General features: G+C 32.2%; 1 protein-coding gene and 1 pseudogene across 6 annotated transcripts; one reads left to right on the top strand and one right to left on the bottom strand.

Moving 5' to 3' along the window:
• The first annotated feature begins 7,173 nt into the window (after positions 1-7,173).
• Positions 7,174-13,325, top strand: LOC140811507 (sodium/hydrogen exchanger 2-like). 6 transcript variants are annotated; one of them, XM_073169428.1, is made up of 15 exons: positions 7,174-7,675; positions 8,524-8,736; positions 8,841-8,959; positions 9,714-9,811; positions 10,458-10,514; positions 10,592-10,638; positions 10,718-10,912; positions 11,006-11,052; positions 11,392-11,458; positions 11,561-11,661; positions 11,756-11,857; positions 12,002-12,140; positions 12,215-12,277; positions 12,363-12,446; positions 12,626-13,323. In XM_073169428.1, the coding sequence occupies exons 2-15, from the start codon at positions 8,596-8,598 to the stop codon at positions 12,998-13,000; spliced, it is 1,635 nt and encodes a 544-aa protein (XP_073025529.1). In that variant the 5' UTR covers positions 7,174-7,675; positions 8,524-8,595; the 3' UTR covers positions 13,001-13,323. The 6 variants fall into 6 exon arrangements, with proteins under 6 accessions (XP_073025529.1, XP_073025525.1, XP_073025528.1 ...); XM_073169424.1 differs by having other exon boundaries at positions 8,480-8,736; XM_073169427.1 differs by having other exon boundaries at positions 7,174-7,695.
• A 771-nt stretch (positions 13,326-14,096) lies between these two features.
• LOC140811509 (vesicle-associated protein 2-2-like) lies at positions 14,097-18,516 on the bottom strand (annotated as a pseudogene).
• Positions 18,517-20,331: the final 1,815 nt, after the last annotated feature.

Here is a 20,331-nt window from a genome sequence, read left to right as displayed (position 1 = left end):
AGACGGATCTTTTATTTGGGTCACCCATGAAAAAGTATTATTTTTATGCTAAGAGTATTATTTTTTATTGTGAATATGGGTAGGGTTGACCCGTCTCACATATTATGATCCGTGAGACGTTCTCACAAGATACCGACTCGTCAAGTTTTTATTTATTTTAAAAAAATTAAATTTTAAAAATGTATTTATTTTATATTTTTAAAGGATTTAATTGTAACAAAAATACAAACATGCTTGGGTGTATGTAATTATATAATATTAGAAGTTTTTGAATTTGAATTATAAAGAAAATCAATAATAGTTTGGATTTTCTTGAAGGGAAAAAAGAAAAATCTTTTTATTAAAAAAATATTAGTTTGGATTTTCTTGAAGAAAAAAACAAGTTAACTGTGAAATTATTATTTAAAAAGAAATTTAATTTTATAAATGATAAGATCACTATTTTTTTTTTACTTTTAATTCACAATCTAAACATTTTTAAACATATTAGTGAAATTAATAAACTATTTTAAAAATTATTTATAGACGTGAATTCAAATTATTCGGCTGAGTTATTTGGGCCTGAAGTCATATGCGGGTCGTGATTTGGGTAGTGCCTATAAACTAGGCATTTCGAAAGCCCATACATGTTATTTGGGCCCATTTTAGAATGTAATGCTTAATTTAACTAACAAAACATCTCAAAATAATCCGACATAATGAGGAACCTATAGTATTGGTTTATTATAACACAATTATACAATATTAACATGATAAATAGAAGAAAGCACATAATAATGATGGATTAGAAATTATGATTTCTCTAATCGATTAAATTTAAGTGAATTTCATATCCACTAAATACCAAGTTAAATAATTTTAATTGTAATTGTGACACATTTAAAATACGATATAAAGTAGTGTTATTTAAAATTTATTTGCCTAATCAAATATCTTACTCAAAATCAAGTACTTACTTCGACATATTTAAAATTCATGAATTTTGATTATAGTTTTATTGTTGAGAATAAAAAAAAGAGATAAAATCTTAAATTCATATTTTACTCATTTATACATTAGTCACACAAAGTATAATCGCATTCAAATGTCTACATTATCAGGTGAACTTGAAATTCATCTTAATTAACATGAAATACTGTATAAACATAGAAGAAGTGAATTTGAAGTTTACGATCTTGCTTATCTAAAACTACAAAAATATATTTAAAATATATTTTGAAATTTTATCACAAATTTGACCGAATTAACATAATGATCGTGCCATTTTTAGGTCAACTTCGGGACGAAAGGAGAACTAGAATTCAGATATAGTATGCTAAAAGTTTCAAAATTGATCAACCGAAATAAATATTTTTATAACAAAAAATTCAAATAAAATTTGAAAATGATAATAATAATTTGAAGAGGTACGGCTGTTCCAATTGGTCTTCCCTTTGTGAAAGCCGAATGGGGCCATCGTTGATAAAAATATGGCCTAGTTTCCCCGCACGAACCGTAACATGCCATTATATAATCAATGGACATCATAAATTCAGGGGCGGATCTAGGATTTTGGCATCGGGAGGGCCACCTTTGCGACGGTTTTCTATAAAACCGTCGCAATATGGCGACGGTTAAAACAAACCGTCGCGGAATTTGCGACGGTTTTTGTAAACCCGTCGCTAAATCGCGACTGTTTCTATATAACCGTCGCTAAAAATTTTTTTTTAAATATTTGGGGGGCCGTGGCCGCCATATAGCGACGGTTGTTGATAAAACCGTCGCGCAATTTGCGACGGTTTCCGTCACAACCGTTGCTAAAAATTTTTTTTAAATTTTTTTGGGGGGGCCGTGGCCCCCGTTCGCCCTACATTAAATCCGCCCCTGCATAAATCCAATCGGAACCTTAATAAGTAATTAGACCATAAATCCAGTTGATTAATACATTTTGTCTGCCTTAAGTAAGCATGGAATTCATGCCTTGCTCGCCACAATCTGGTTGAGTGCTTCTGCTTTATTCGCTAAATGCAAAAAGACACATGTGCTTACAAGCCACTTATTATGTTGAGCTGCGTTTATGCTACATAATACAAGAGCCGCGATGAGTGTTTAATTTGCTTTTGTCGTGGGGTACACTTTTGTCGTGAGTGTTTAATTAGTTTCAGAGTTTTGTAGGATAATAAAAAAAACCTTCAAATCTCAATGGTCCTGGTCTGATCAGGTCGGATGAGATTGGTATGCCTCATGTGGAAGCGAGTTTACGTGGATGAACAGATGTTAGATAGATGACGGAAATATTTTTCAACGTAGTCTCTTCGAAGCTTAAGTCAGAGAGCGATCAAGAAATGTACAAAATATGGAATAAATGAGAAAAGTTTAAAAGATATGCTTAAATGCGATAAAATAGACATTCTCAATTTTATTTCATTCTTTTGTTTGATATTGTATTTGAAATATGAATTCTAGTTTTGATGGGATTGTATATTTTCATGATGGAAACATGCATTTCCACCATGTTGGTTGGGTTTAAATATTTCCCTTTCCAAACTTTTATATTATTATTGTTAGACAAAAAATTGTGTGAGACGATTTCACGGGTCGTATTTTGCGAGACAGATATTTTATTTGGGTCATCTATGAAAAAGTATTACTTTTTATGCTAAGATTATTATTTTTTATTGTGAATATCGATAGGGTTGACCAGTCTCACAGATAAAGATTCGTGAGACCGTCTCACAAGAGACATACTCTTATTGTTATTATTATATAAATATTATTTATACAAAATTTTATAATAATAAAAAATAGAACAATAACAATTAATATTTAGTAAGAAAGATAATAAAATTATAATAATGATATTACAAAATAGAATATTAATAATAATTATTTGTTTTGCCGGTCATACTAATATTAATATATTAAAATTGGGTAGGTCTCGTGTGAGACCGTCTCACGGATCACAATCTGTGAGACGGATCAACTCTACTCATATTCACAATAAAAAATAATACTCTTAGCATAAAAAGTAATATTTTTTCATGGATTATCCAAATAAAGATTCGTCTCACAAAATACGACCCGTGAAACCGTCTCACACAAGTTTTTGCCATTAAAATTAGTTGCTCTAAGTTCTAATGTTTTAGAATAATAATAATAATAATAATAATAATTATTATTATTATTATTAATAAATTGTAGATAATATTAATAATATAGATTAGTGTACTGATGACATTTAAAATATAGTCTTTTTCTGTATTTAATATTAACCTAAAATCAATTTTTTATTTTAATTTGATTTAACATTTATTGTGTTTTTTTTAACTTTTAGATAAAGTTTATTTTATTTATTTTTTATATTTGTTTTTTGCTATTTTAGAGTTAAGCATATTTGTAATTCGATAATGACAATTTTATAAAAAAAAAAAGGGTGATACAACTTTAATAAAGTTCACACTTCATATAGTATATATTACATATGATAATTATAATAATTGTGTCGATAGAGATTTTTAAGTTGGTAGTGTTGGGAAAAATTCATAAATCGCAGAATTCATCATGATACTGCCGGATTGGCTTTCTTTTAATTGCTATACCGATGTAGAAGAGAATAATTGGTATCTCCATGATGAGATACAAGACCAACCAATACAATAGTAGTGGAAATACCATTGCCAAGTGAAAGCCGATTTAGCGATATGATAAACATGCGCTCAAAAAGACCTCCTAAATCCCCATTGCCAAGTGATCGGAAGTTTCTCTCACACCAGATTTACTTCAAAGAAAGATATGATGGGGCAATTCCGCCGGTTCTTAAGCAAACCCTAGTATTATTAATTATTAGATTAGAATTTTATTAAGGGATTTTTTTTATATAGTGGATGTTGAGGTGAGTAAGGGGGGCAGAGTAATATTTCACAGTTTAATGAATCTTCCACTTATTTGATGGGCTGGTTAAGAGATTAAGAATTTGACAGAAAACTCAAGCGGAAGCGTATCTGAAGTCATAATCTTGAATTTTTTAGAACGTGTCTTGATCTTTCAGATCTACGTGCTCTTTCTTTGAGAGAAAAATTTAGTTTTCTTTTCTGAGCTATTTTCTTAATGAGAAATAGAACATGGAACGTGATGGTGCGTGATATGAGGACCATGACTCATATATAAATAATGTTTTATTGTTATCTTCTGATATTTTTGTTTTAGCTCATCATAGAAACAGAAATTACATTATTATGTCTCTACATATAAAGGCCCACAACCTATTACTCACATTAAAGCCCAATAACCCAAAACCTTATTTGATCATTTTATTTTAGGCTTAACTTAATAGAAAACACCCAACGCATAATTATTTACATATATGCCCACATAAATAAAATTGATCCAACAGATAGAACACTTGGATATATGACCAAAAATCATGAGTTCGATTCTCTTTACTAACTACTAGTAGTTAACCCGTGCGATGCACGAGATGATATTATTAAAAATTAATGTAAAAAAAGTAATATAATTATAAAAAATAAAAATAAAAACTACTTTCGTTAATTAAAAAAATCTTAAATACAACGCATGTCGATTAATTTTTTTAGCTAATAATCACAACCATTTCTCAAAATTTTATATGATGTTAGTCTAAGGCAATAACATGATGCTTATCGTGTTTAGTGTATTGATGTCGACCACCAACCTTAATACATATTTAATGTTTTAATTTTCGAGAAGTTATATATTATTATTTAACATGTGATAAAAAAATATTTTTAAATCAGATTCAATAAAATTAATGAGAAATACTTTTTAAAAATTCAGTACTTTTTTAAACGAACATTAAATCTTGAAAAGATTCAACTCATATATGGTGCTGAAAAGATGAGTCATTTCAAAATTCAATTTTGGAGTAGATAAATTTAGTAAGATAAATAGAATAAAATTGATTTCTAATATAATATGAAATATTGCATTATTTATAATTTTAAATTCAAATAAGACATCCCAAGGGAAAAAAATTATACATGTGATGCTTTTGACATAATTATATCATACATTAACTCTTCCAAATTATGGAAATCTCGAATTGCATCAATTGGGTGTCAAACATTTCTGATTATTGACGGTAATACATGTTTATTGAAATTAATTTAATGTCCATTTGAAACTCTTTTGAATCTATCTCTTTTAATTTTTTTGTGATATCTTATTTGAAGTTTTAATAAGACAATTCAAGATATACAATATATATGGCTTTGGAAGAGAACTACAATGTATTCATTCTTTTAAATAAAGGTAATTTCGAAATAATATGTATTTGAGATATAAAATTTATGATTATTAAATGATAAATTAATGTTAATTGGAAAACCTTGTTGTAGTGATAACTTTTAACACTCAAATTTTATTTTTAGAAAAATTAAATAAACTAATTAAATATTGTATTTCTTTTTTAGTAAGTAATTTGGGCATGAAATTACTTAAAATAGGAAAATTTATTTTTGAATGATTTACCTAATGAGGATACTGAACATTGCCATCATTTGTATTTTAAATTTATTTATATAGTTTTTAATTAAAATGATTGATTTAATCAGTGCAAAATTTTTAATATAGTTTATGTTTTCAATAGAGTTAGTTTTAATTTGAGTAAAAAAATAAAAAAACATACAATACTCTGCTTTCCTTTTTTAGTAAGTAATTTTAGTTCAATAGAGTTTAATTTAATATAAAAATTAATTAAATTCAAAATCGAATTAAATGAATTGATATAATCAATGCCAATAATAATTAAAGTGATTATTTATTGCAGTACACATATATCTATATTCGTGATAAATCTTTCTTTTTTTAGTAAGTAATTTTGGCGGGAACTTTCCTATTTTGGCAAAAACTCTGCTCATATATATATATATATATATATATATATATATATATATATATATATATAGATGTCGGAAGACCTAATCATATATGATTTGTTTAATATAATTTATCTAACTAACATGATTTATAAATAATCAAGCAACCACATAATTCAAATTCTGGTTTTGTTGCACATCTTTTTATGACACTATAACATTTAATAAAGGATTTGAAAAATTGTTACGAACATTCTCCCTTCTTGAAACCCCAAAAGTTAATTCTCCAATTTAATAAAGCATTCATTAGGCATGGTGTTGTCTTTCTTCCTAACATATGGCACCCAACAAAGCAAAACAAGATTTACTTTAAGTAATTATCCCAAAAGCCCAAACCCTCATTTCCATTTATTATTTTCGTGCCACTCACAAAAATATATTCTGAGCCACCTTTTTAATATAATACTTACCACAATAAATGATCAAACTATTTAATTCATTCACAACCTAATTTATCTCTTTATCAGTGAGACGGATTAATCCTACCGATATTCACAATAAAAAATAAATATTTTAGCTTAAAAATATTATTTTTTATGGACGACTCAAATAAGAGATACATAAAATCGTCTAACATAAAATTTTTAGCATGATGTATTATAATTATGTCTTTTCGCATAGACCTAGATCCTTTAAGATTATTCTCAAATTTTCTCAAGTCTTTGAGATTATTCTCAACTTTTCTTAAATTTTCATTTACATTTAAGAAAGTATCGAGACATCGACTAAGTTTGAAATGTCACGTATCTTTTTTTGACATTTGTCAAGTGTTTGTATCTTGCACGTCGAAATTGTCAAACCGTTTTAGTTGGTATATCTTGACGTAGATGTGGCCATAAGGCATCATCCGCGGGATCTTATGTATTCTTCGTACAAAATGGAGTTCGAATCAGACGATTGGGAGAGGGAAGATAATCAGCCCGATGATGAAGCGTATGAAGACGAAAGTGGGCTCCACTAATAAAAGGAATCCACTGGTTGCCGTTAGTTAAAAGACAAAAACTTGTGTAAGACGGTCTCACGGATCGTATTTATGAGACGGATCTCTTATTTGAGTCACCCATGAAAAAGTATTACTTTTTATGCTAAGAGTATTACTTTTTATTATGAATATGGGTAAGGTTGACCCGTCTCACGAATTATGAACCGTGAGACGGTCTCACATGAGACTCACTCTAGTTAAAACCCTCGGCGGGCCCCACAACCGTCAATTTCTCTTCCACGTTGCCTTTTTAATCTGAGTTATTTAAATTAAATCGTAACGAACGTCATTTTCTCCATCAGTTGCCTATATAAATACTGGCGTTACCTCTCGCGGATTTGTCGTTTTTCTGACGATTTCCCTCTCATTCACGCACAACCCACAGTTCAACATTTTATAACTTCCAAAATTTACCGTTCGAGCTTTAATCCCGTGGGAATTTGAAGCACATTGTTCGGGAAATATTTAATTCGAAAATCCGTATTTTATTTGGAAGTTCCTCAGGAATCTTCAATTTCAACGTGTTAAATTATTTTGTTGATTTGTATGTTATTGTGCTGGTTGAAGGAAAAGGACGGATTCAAATCCGTGTTTGAATGCAGTTAGGTTCATTTTCGGGTGATTTGAGCTAGTTCGGTGACTTGGATTTGTTGTCTTTGAGTAGTTTTGTGGAAGCAGCTTTTCCGGGCGGAATTTCGGGGAAGCTATTTGCGATCTGGTTTTCATTTGACGTTTGAAACGGAGATCTGATTTGGAGCTTAGCCTTTGATGAAGGATATGTTTCTTGGCTTTTAGTGAGGTGACGAGAAATGTTTGTTTGTATGTATTCTTTAGTTTTAGTTGATGCAATCACGTAGCCATGCTCACATGTTTGTTGTGCTCATAATAAGTAGCATGGCGTTTTGATTTATTTTTCAGGGTGTTGTCTATTTCTTATCTTTCTTTATTTCTTCGAGTGTGGCTGCATGTGCCTAACGTCTGTGTTGGTATTATTTGTGGATAAATAATCGAAACAAGGCAATCAGCCCATAGATAATCTTGAGTTTAAATTTTATCTGGTTTGAAGTTGTGTTTGAGCTTTGTTTGATGATGGATAAAACCAAACTTGAATTAAATGTCCTGGCTGGACCTTGAGTAGCTGGATGATTTTACATCTATTTTACAGATTATTAGCTTGTGCATCAAGGACTGATTCTCAACCATCTTGGTTCATGTTTTGGAGTAACAGAATCTCGATTAGCCTAACCATTAGCATGTTGTGAACTCGTGCTTGCTCATTAACTGACCAACTGCGGTTGTACAAGTTCGAAATGCATCTCATTACATATACCAGCGTCTTGTTTATTACATAGCTTCATTGTCACATTTATGCTCCCTTGTAATTAAGGATTTGCCGATGGTTAGTTGTGCTATGAAGTGAATTCAAAAAAGTTTGAATTTCTGTGCTGTTTTTTCATCTAGTTACATGGTGCCTTGTGGATGTTCTTGTCTTATAACTGCGATTACGTGCAATGAGAGAACTGGTTGGGAACGGAAATTCGGAGATTCTATTATTTAATAAATTAATTGATATCAGTATTCTGCCTTTTGTTTTAACTTGCAGGAATAATTTTGCATGCGAGCTCAATTGAGTTTTTTTGCTTGAAGCTATTTGAGAACTATAGTTGGCCAAATTTATTGGATGAAATTGGGTTTGACTCTGGAACTTTGCGAGGGACGATGAATATGCTGTTAACTTCTGACCACACTTCAGTGGTCTCGATTTCTTTATTTGTCACACTCCTGTGCGGATGTATTGTGATAGGTCATCTTTTGGAGGAACATAGATGGATGAATGAATCTATCACTGCACTTCTTATTGTAAGTATGTACGTGCAATCATAATGACAATATTATCTGAATTATGATTTCATTCATCAGTTGTATTTGGCATTTGGGTGATTACAACTTATTTAATATCGTAGGGAGTAGGCACCGGAGTTTTGATTCTAGTAATAAGTGGTGGGAAAAGCTCGCGTCTTTTGGTTTTCAGCGAGGATCTTTTCTTCTTCTATCTCCTCCCACCAATTATTTTCAATGCCGGGTATGTTCTTGTTTTGGAGAAATTATCTCACTATTATCTTTTGATTGTCTTTGACATTTACTTTGCAATCTGTGGGTTACAAGAAATCCATATGATTATTTTGTATTTGGAGCCATGATATTATCCTCTTATTCCGTAAAATGACACTATGATGTTTTCCCTATTTTCGTATGTATTATGAGGGTATTAAGAGATGATGAGTTCAATTCTATTACGAGACCTAATCAACATAATGGTAAAAATTATTAGAGATTTTCCATGAATTTTATTTACACAGACGTCAAATTTCCTCTGAGTAGCATTTTTTTTGCAGCATTCATTGTAAAAATAGTATGAAAAATTATATCTTTTTTCTTGAATATATTTATGTGCAAGCGAAGCGTGTGTTACTCAGTGCCAGTGAGATATAAAAATCATACCTGGGGTTTGCTTTTGATTGGTAGCCCATGAGGTTGAGGTTTCTGTTACTCTGAACTCTAAACCTTAGTTTCAGTTTATGATAATGAGAAACTATAAGGTGTGGTTAAGACAGAATCACAAATTACTTAATGATTATATCTGGACGACACTCTTTTCCTGGATCAAATCTTTCTGCCGATGGTCTTACCCTGGAACTAACGTGTTTTGCTATTTGAGTGGAAGTGACTAATTTTACTGTCCTTTTGAGGCTTTCCAAATTATGCTAGGTTTTTGAGGTGTGAGATTAACGTACCGATTTCTTGCGTTCCTTTTTCTTTCCTCGATCTTTCATCAGGTTTCAGGTTAAGAAGAAACAGTTCTTTCGCAATTTCATGACTATTATGCTGTTTGGAGCACTTGGCACCTTGATATCCTTCGTAATCATATCACTGGGTATTGCTTTGTACTTTATTTTAGTTATTCAATTGATGGATTGCCCGTGTTACTAATGAGAATTATTCTTGTCTTTTATGTAGATTTAAATCAGTTTTGTTTGATATTAACTGTCCTTGTTTCAGCCACTTGCTCTTTTCTCGTTTGTTGTGTGTTGGAGAACTAAACCTCTTCGACAAAAACAAGAAAATTTATTTTACCATGTCAATTAGTGGAAAAGCCTTTTTGTCAACTTTTATTTTCCCTTTTCCTTCTTTAAAACTTTTATCACCTTTGATATAGAGCTTAGATTTCTGAAGGTTGCATATATATGTCGTAATTCAATTTCAATGTGATAATTGATTCATACCGTTCCTCCTGATTTTTGGAATGTTAATGCTATGCCACAAACTGAATAAAATATTTTCTAATCGGGACTTGGGAAAACAATAACCATGAGCAATTTACTGATAATTAGTGTTTCTCTCTTTCTCACTTCTTGTCTCAATTCTTATTTAGATTTAGATGGGAAAACAATTTGGAATCAAATAGAATTTTTTTGATATTACTCAATGAGTTGTGTGCTCATTCTTTCATGTCACATTTATTTAATTTGTAAACTCCAAATGATTCTGCTCTTTCTTACATCTTCTAAATCTTGTGGCAGGCTCTATTTTCTTTTTCCAGAAAATGGATGTTGACCTTGCTATTGGGGATTATCTTGGTATCTCTCTGTTTCTTACTTTCAATATGTGTGACACTTATTTCGGTTTCGAACAAACTGTATCTGCTTCATTTCAGCAATTGGAGCAATTTTTGCTGCAACGGATTCAGTTTGCACATTGCAGGTAGACTAAGCAGCCTTTTCCATTGAAATTTCTAAAAAAAAAATTCTTCTATCTCGAGACAGTAAATCTACCACTGCAGGTGCTAAACCAAGATGAGACACCTTTACTCTACAGTTTAGTATTTGGGGAAGGAGTTGTCAATGATGCCACATCTGTGGTGCTTTTCAATGCTGTCCAGAACTTTGACCTGTCTAATATCAATGCTGCTGTAGCTTTGCAGCTAGTTGGAAACTTCTTTTATTTGTTTGTCACAAGCACTGTCTTGGGAGTTGTTGTACGTTGCTCCCTCCCTCTCTCTCGGTGGGGATCTCATCTGTTAGCTTCTTGGATATTTTGAAAGTAATGTTTGATTTGTCTTCTACTGCAGGCTGGATTGTTAAGTGCATACGTTATTAAGAAGCTCTACTTTGGAAGGTTGGTGACAATTGCCTTCCCTGTGAGCATCTTTTATCACAACAACAACTGAAATCAAAATTTATTACCACATTGTACTCGAGAACTAACTATTGCCGAAGATTCTACAAACTCCAGAAACAGAAAGCTGAGTGAAGTATTTGATACCTGTGCACATAGCTATTTTTCATAATCCATTGTAATGAAATAATGTAATATTTTAGAGCTGTCTTCCATAAATCTATCAGAAGATAATTTAATCTTATATAGAAATGTTGGGATTAAGATCAGTTGATAGCCTCATTGCCCTAGCTAGTAGTGTTCTCTGAACTCCATGACTGATTCTCTGATCAACCGCAGCCATTCCACCGACCGTGAGGTTTCCATCATGATGCTTATGGCTTACCTTTCATACATGTTGGCTGAAGTAAGTCTTTCGAATATTTGTAAGAAATTTTGTGAATTTGGCATTCTTTTAGTATGTGATTTGTAAGAGGGAACCATCTTTTTAACCTGATGTATCCTGCAGTTGTTCTATTTAAGCGGCATCCTCACCGTATTCTTTTGTGGGATTGTGATGTCGCACTACACCTGGCATAATGTCACTGAGAACTCAAGAGTTACCACCAAGTATGATATTGTTTGACAATTAGAGCCACTTGGAAGGAACTATTGCTTATTTCACGTCCCATTTCCATTAAAATCGTTACTTGACGATTTACAGGCACACATTTGCTACTCTGTCTTTTGTTGCTGAGATATTCATATTTCTTTACGTTGGCATGGATGCTCTAGACATTGAGAAATGGAGAGTTGTAAGTACCAGGTACGGTGTATGTGTGCTACTTGCAAGTTGATGCATAAGCAAGAACAGCGAACATTCTTCATCATAACATTATCAAAGAGATATACAATAAATCTACAGTTTATCTGAAATTTCATAACTTTCATATATCGGTTCTTTTTTCAGTCCCAAAACATCAGCTTCTGTTAGTGCAATACTACTGGGATTGACCTTGGCTGGAAGAGCAGCCTTTGTTTTCCCTTTATCGTTCCTGTCTAACTTGACCAAGAAGTCTCCCAATGAGAGAATTGATTTTAAGCAGCAAGTAAGAATAATTGTTAAAGGCGTGCAAAACCTTCTTCATGTTTACTAATTAATAATCGTCAATTGCAACTGCAGATTACAATATGGTGGGCTGGTCTTATGCGTGGTGCTGTTTCCATGGCCCTCGCTTACAACCAGGTTAAGCTGTAACTCAGTTTACTTTTATTGCCTAGCGTGGGGGCATACAAAGGAATATATGCCGACCAATTTCTTTCTTGTACAGTTTAATATGGCAGGCCACACCCAGTTACGAGGGAATGCAATTTTGATCACAAGTACAATAACCGTGGTGCTTTTCAGCACTGTGGTAAGATAACTTAAGCTTCCGAAAAACAAAAAAACATAGAAATTATATATGAAAGATGTGCATCATTTTGTACTTGTCACCGTGATGCGATATTCCTTTTGTACCCTTGCCATTTATTTTTGCTAGAATATGATCTCTATAAGTTGACTTCATGCACGTTGTATGGCATAATCATGCAGGTTTTCGGGTTGATGACAAAGCCTCTTGTAAGGTTATTAATGCCATCTACAAAACAACTGACTAGAATGGTTTCTTCAGAGCCAGGCACCCCAAAATCCTTGATTGTTCCACTTCTAGGTGAAAGCCAAGATTCTGAAGCTGAACTATTCGTTGGTAATGGAAAAGCTTCAGAATCCCATGAAGGCGGCAAGACCTTACTCCATCCAAGCAGTTTGAAGATGCTACTTACAACCCCCACTCGTACAGTCCACTACTATTGGAGAAAATTCGATGACGCATTCATGCGTCCTGTTTTTGGTGGCCGTGGTTTTGCTCCATACATTCCAGGCTCACCCATCGAACAAAGCATCCATCTTCTGCAAGGTGAAGAATAATCATGTTGTGCTAAAATTCATTCGCATCGTGTTTGCTTTGTCGCAAACGATCAGTTTTGAGCTTTAGGACGATTATTTTGGTCGTGTGGGGTGGAGGAGGTAGCAGAGATGTCCATAATTGGTGGTATAGGTCGCAAGGTTACGTTCATTTGTTGTGATATGCGAAGTCAAAGTGTCATCTAGGTTTCTTTGCGGATGGTAGTTTCTTTTAACAGAGCTCGATTGTTGTACAGTCCGAGCTGTTATCGCTAATCGAGTTTAAACTCTATATAATTGCTCAAGCTCGCTAAGTTCATATCATTATTAATTTTTATATTGGTCATACATCATAACATACTCTATCAAGTAAAAATTAAAACACAGGCTTTCAGTTACAGTCACCTTTTATCTCCATGAAAGCTATATCATATCATATAAAATAAAAAGAACTTCAGAGCAATTCATTCTTTAAAATAAGAGCATCAAATCATAGAAGTCCATAATTTCTATGAAAACAAAAAAAAGACATTAAAAAATTAAAATCATGGTTTAAATATAAAATACATAACCAAAAAGTATTTAAATATATACAATTTTTAAAGCAAATATAGACATTTATTATTTTACCTAAATATTTAATATGCAAGCAAAAAATACTACATGCATTCAATGTACTACTTACTGGTTATTTATTCTGTATATTTACTTAATTTTGAACTCGATTAACTATAAAGCTTCAATGAACAACTGGAGCTCAACTCAAAAATTTAATGATCCAAGTAGCCTTGAAAGTTTTAGAAGCTCGACTCCTTATAGTCTTATTTCGACTCGTATCTTTTTTCCGTCCCCATGTTGTCATGTTCGCCATTTGTTTGGGAATAACGAAACTTTGTACCTGATTGATGATCCTCTGTCTAGTTACCCGATTGGAATTAAACTCATTTATTATGTATAATAACAAAAATTCTCTATTATGGATGTAAATATTTTGATTAAATTTGATCGAACGGATACTCATGTCAATCATATACTTGAGCAAAAAAAAAACATGTACATATATGTCATATAATTGAAGAACTTATTATGGTCTTGGATAACCCCAACAATAAACTGCTAACTCCTCGGATATTTGTATCACTGCTAACTCCTTTATACGTTCTTATTACACGATATCCAGAGTTAACATCGAAATACGAAGCCAGCTGACAGACTAATCAGCACGACTACGCAGACAAATAGTGGAGGAAAACCAACTTGAACTTTTCTTCCACCACCCTTTTTCCTTGAAATCGCCTGTAAAGGAAAGAAAAAACCATTAAAGAGTAAAAATGGAAAATCATCGTAACCGAAACCAACATACAGTCAGTTGCAAGAGTATATTATCCACTTGTAGAGAATAGCATTCGTTTTAATTAGTGCATAAAAGCAATTTCTCAATTTGTTCTACCATATTATGCATCATAAGTCATAAACATGGTTTCAGTTATTCCTATAGATTCAGCCATTACAAGAAAGTAAAGGACGTTACGCTCGGAGATTTAGACAAGGGATGTAGAGTATAGATTCAAAAACCAATTCTACCTTCAGTGTTTCCTTCTCACAGATGGTACGCATATTTTCTTCTCGCAGTTTCATAATGGTGCACTCAGCCTGTAAGAATGACAAAAGATAAGATGCATCAGCTGAGTAAGTCCGGACCAAATTACACCTGGACATGTGAATAATGCAAAGCCTGTATTCAAAATGGGTAGATATCACTTTGTTTTACTGGTTGCTACCGATGTAGAGCTAATATAATTGGAGGAAAGTACCCTGTTTCTGGCTATGGCTACAGTCTATACCCTGCATTTTTAAAAGATATGACAAACTTGTACCACAATATGGAGCCACGTTTGAGCTACACTTCTAGTCCCCAATAACGGATTATATGCAGCTCAAAGTATATTCAGCCCCCAGAATTTGGGTACTGTACGATAAATAATAACCTCGGCTAACTTTGAATTCAAAGCACTGATCTTCAACTTTAACTCCTCAACATTGTCCGAAAGTAGCAACTTTGTTGCTTCCCCGTCTTTAACTTGTATTGATTCATCAGCGTTACGAAGGTAATACTCCTCATCCTTGGCAGGAAATGACTTCATATTGTCCTTAATATTTGGTGATTTAGACTCCTCCTGAGTTATTAACGGTATTGGTTCCCTCGACTTTCTTATTCAGCTGCATCCAAGAGACAGATAGCTTCATAATTCGATTGGGTTAACGAAGCAAATGCTATGCATTCTAATTAGATGTAGTTCAAATAAAGATCTCTTTCAAAAGGCATTCTCGATTATAGAGTTAGTACAGCATTGTTGATTGCGAAATCAACTAGTTAACAAGGTACGGATTGTTAGCTGTAAGCATTGATGACATCTTTATACCTCCTGCTGTTTATCATTCGGGAAAGATGCGATATAAAGATGTCTCACCATACATGGAGGGGGTATATTTTCAACTCCACCCGACAATTGAACTTCGAGAACTGATGTCTCAAATGATGGTTCTTGCTTAGAAACTCCATTAAGAGGCAGCAAAACAGGTGAATGTGGCTCTTTCGGGGATAAAGTGTCGTGAGAGGCTTCTTCCTTGAGAATTCCATGAACAGGTTGCTTCTGGGGTGAATTGGGTGCACTGTTGAGAACAACCCGGATCTTGGTCTCTTCAATATATTTTTCACCCCCCTTAACAAACTGCCAGAAGAATAAGAATAAGAATAAGACAATACTTTGGCAATCCACCAACTTTCCCGATAGTTTGACATGCAAGAAAAAGGAAAGTGAGTAAAGATAAGTACAGATAACAATTCAAAGTTCAGTGTGGCTGCTATCTACCATGCTAGGCACAATCTCCTCTTCTATGGTGCCAAATGGTACCACTGTGCTCTGAATCAGGAATTTGTCCTTGCATAGCATCTCAGAGGGAGCATATTTCTGAGCTTGCATGGTAACTGCATCAGAAGAAGACATCAGAAACTCTTTAACCCACAGCATATGTGATGGTAATTGGAATAAAATATGATAATGATATCGCAACATGAAAAGGATAAATCAAACATGAGAAGCAGAACTTTACCGCTAGACACAAAATGTTTTTGGCAAATAAAATTCAAATAAAATTTTTAAACTCAATTTTCATAGTGTAGGTGCATCAGTTGCACGACCTTAGTAGTAATGTGTCCAAAATTGATGTAAATTATTAGTAGATATCTATACTTCGGATCCAAAAAAACAAGTGTCCCTGAAAGAAATTAAACAACTCACATCTCTAGATAAGTTGCAGGGGAAATGATATACAGTCTTATACAACCAATACCCCCACCATGATTTAAAAAAACGAAGTATTGCAAGAACAAGGAGAATAAAATACCCGTGAAATCATATGTTGAGTTTGGCTTGATTATACCTACATTAGGCCTCACACAGTACTTCTTGGGCGATGTTGTCTTCACCTGAAAATGATCACATAGATTCAATAATATATATTCTTCGCAGCTGCATAAAGAAAAGATACAAATACAGGGTCGAAAACCAATTAACCTTGAAAGCTACATACTGCTCCGTGACATTGGCAAGGTGTACAGCACATGAACTCTGTTTCTTCACCTCAACTTAAAAGACAAAAGAGTGTCCAAGCAGAAACAATTTGAGAGGTATGAGGATTTGGCAATTTCAAATAGTTAATGAGATGCTACCCTAAGGGCAATTGATCCAACGGCCTAAATTTTTTTGGTCACGTGGAATTCATACCTATTCATGAGGACCCCACCTAGCCACTAGCCAGAAGAATTTAAGCAATTAAGCCACTATCAGGGTAGCTTGAACTCATGCAATTCTGTTCTTTTTTTAGCTTTTGTTTGAAGTTGTGGACTCAACCATTTAAAGTAACAAGAACTTGTTTAAATAGACAGACTTATACTGAGAAATGTTGAGCACAAATATCAGGAGATGATAAAGCAATGAACAAGTTCTTGAAAGAAGAAACCGAAAGATAAAATGTGGCATAGAATGAAAAAGATTCGAGTCCACGCTCCACTGAACTGAACAAAGCTTGGTTGCGCAAACGGAGAAGTAAGGATTTTTCCTCGGTTTCAATTTTCAGTAAAGAAAAGAAACATTGTTTAGAAAACTATTAGAGTTCAGAACAGAACAATCAGATAGATTATCTGCATGATGAACCAATTGTACCGTAGCGAATATGGTAGAAAAAGGGGGAAAGCAACATAAATCTACAAAAGACTGAATTTTGTTTGTCATACAAATATAACTGTCTTACGTTTCTTCAAGAAGAACTTCTACCCAGCAGTCCACAAACAAAAGTTAACTAGGTATTTGCAAAAGATGATGCATGGAAGATACAAGCAGCTAAGGAAAATATGCCATCCTGAAGTTTTCTGCTTGAGATTAGATGTTCTATTGTATATGTGAGAAGCTTCACCGGGAACAACTGACATATGGAAATGGCACAGCGCAATAATAAAGAACTAAATCGACATGGCAAAAGGCATAACTATGATGCTGGGTTCTAAGTAACTGCGACAAGAACATAACTTTCCCAATCCCAGCACAACAACCTGCATCAATTTTGACGAAATGTTGTTTCCAAAATGCTAAGGAAAATTAAAGCGGTGATTCTTATCCCACATACAATTTAATTTAAGAATATCAAACGAGTACTTCTTTTCAAAGTTTACTATTTAAACCCAACGTCCAAGCATGGGATGCATGCCTAAACACAATTTAAGGCCGTCAAAAGATTCAAAACAGTAGCATTTGGCAGTTGCATCATTTCACTTACATACGAATTTAATTTCCCGAGGTAAAATCTCTACTAGCTGAGTATTCATAATTCTTCAAACCTGAAATAACACGCAAAAGTCAACAGACTTAAACTTAAAGCAATAACAATAGCAGATTATTTTAATTCACTTCTTAAAAAAAAAAAAAAAAAACTTGCACATTCTCTTCACATACTGAAAGGCATTTGCTTTAAAATACAGGTAACGTGGACTAAAAATCAGTAATCAAGGACAACTAACCCCAAATTCAATTTTCCACTTCACCAAATATGGAACTTCATCTTCCACCTATACTATCACTAACAGCATTGTACTCTCGGAGCAGTGGCTGTACAGTGCTTTATAAAGAAAAGCTACTACACACTTTTTACAGGACACTTTATCAATAGATTCGAAGTCCAAAAGTATTCAAAATCAATAGCCGAATCAACAAAGTACGATCTTCAAAAAATAGCAATCACTGCATGAATTTATGATCTCCTAACCATCATCACCCACACCGCTCACACAAATAGAACGTGAAAAATTAGAGGAAAAAAAAAACGAAACTTACAGGTACTGCGATGCTGTGCGAACCAGAATCCGATTATTCAAATTCGAACAAAGACACCTGTAGAAATCGATAACGAAGAATCATATGCGAAAGTGATCGTGTTTTTTGAGAACAGTCGTTGGGATCTTCACTTGGTTTAAATTTTTTAAAATTTATGAACCAAACAGACTTTTCAAACGAAAAAAATATAAATTAAATCAAATAAGATATTCTTTCCATAAAATTAATTTTTTTTATTTAAATACTTTTTTATTTGAAAAAAACTTATATGAGTCGGTCTCACGAGTCGTATTTGTGATACAGATCTCTTATTTGCGTAATCCATGAAAAAGTATTATTTTTTATGCTAATAGTATTATTTTTTATTGTGAATATCGATAAGAATATTCCGTCTCATAGATAAAGATTCGTGAGACCGTCTAAAAAAACATATTCTTTTTTTATTTTTTTAAACTCGAAACTTGGTATTAATTTTGAAATCTTTGTACAAGTAACGCTAAAATTAATTCAATTTTCGACAAAATTAAATAATTTATAATATGCACATTATTTTAAGAATGCCTTGTATTATTTAAAAATGTCATTTCATGCTTACTGATAAAATTTTGAACGAAGAGTAATAATTATATATTTTTTTGAGCACACTAACTAGTAATTGTGTGTAAAATAATACAGAAAAACTTGTATGAGACGATCTTACGAATCGTATTTTTTAAGACAGATATCTTATTTAGGTTATCAATGAAAAAATATTACTTTTTATGCTAAAAGTGTTATTTTTTATTATGAATATCGATAGAGTTGACTCGAGATAAAAATTTATGAAACTGTTTCACAAGAGACCTACTTAAATAATAGATATGATATAAATTTGTATCTTTAATTCATATTTTATTTTTTTCACTGTCTGACCTAAATTATAGTGCAGGTCCTACTGTCACTAGTCATCGCATTAAATATAGTTAGAATAATGAAAAATGAAATAACTGTTTTTTAAATTTATAACCAATTGTCATAACTTGTTTTTTCTTAAAAAAAAAAAGAAAAACAGATATTCGTAGAAAATATTTTTTCTTATAATATGGTCAAATGTTAGTATTTAGATCATCAACATATATGTTAATTTACATAAAAATATTATTGACTCACATGATTTAATGATATTAAATATGGATATAAACATTTTCGATATAACATAAACTAACTCGAAAAAACGACAAATGCTGCTTTGTACACATGTCTTCTTACAATTTTGATCATCCATTATACTAACTTGTGGTTTTAGTCTTTTTATTATTTATTATAAATTTTGATAATTTTAGTTAATTTTTCCATAAAAATGCTGAATTAACACTGAAAACATAATTAGAATGTTGATTCCACGTCAACTCCATGATGATGCAAAATTATCGTTATGTTATTAAATCAACTAAAATTTTCCAAAAAAAAAAAATGAGACTAAAAACTGGAAAATATTATTTTTATTTGCTAGTTTATAATTACGATTGTTTATTTTTTAAAAAAGACAAAAACCTAGCCATATTAAAATTTAAATAGAGCTAAAAGTACTGAAATAAATAGATGTCGACTACGTCAATTTTTATTTTTCGGGTTTTATGTCGTCCTCTATTTTGAATAATCTTTTATGATGATTAATTTGTAAACTTGACGAGGGGAATAGCCAGTAATAATAATCGTTGAGCTTTTGTTTATGATTAAAAAGCTTAAAACTTTTTATGATGGCAAAATTTTAAAATTAAAAATATAAAAAAGTAAAATTTTATTTTAAATATATAAACTACCAACAAATTAATGCATATACGAATCAAAATATGTTTTTTTAAAAAAAACATACTTATCAAAATAAATGGCGTAGTTGCCATACGAAACTTATGAATCTGCTAATAGTGTATCTATATTATATAAAAAAACATACTTATCAAAATAAATGGCGTAGTTGCCATA

This window comes from Primulina eburnea, chromosome 14 (assembly GCF_022965805.1).
Source record: "Primulina eburnea isolate SZY01 chromosome 14, ASM2296580v1, whole genome shotgun sequence".
Lineage (NCBI taxonomy): Eukaryota > Viridiplantae > Streptophyta > Magnoliopsida > Lamiales > Gesneriaceae > Primulina > Primulina eburnea.
The sequence above is the reverse complement of the archived record's forward strand: the minus strand, read 5'-3'. Positions and strand labels throughout refer to the sequence as shown.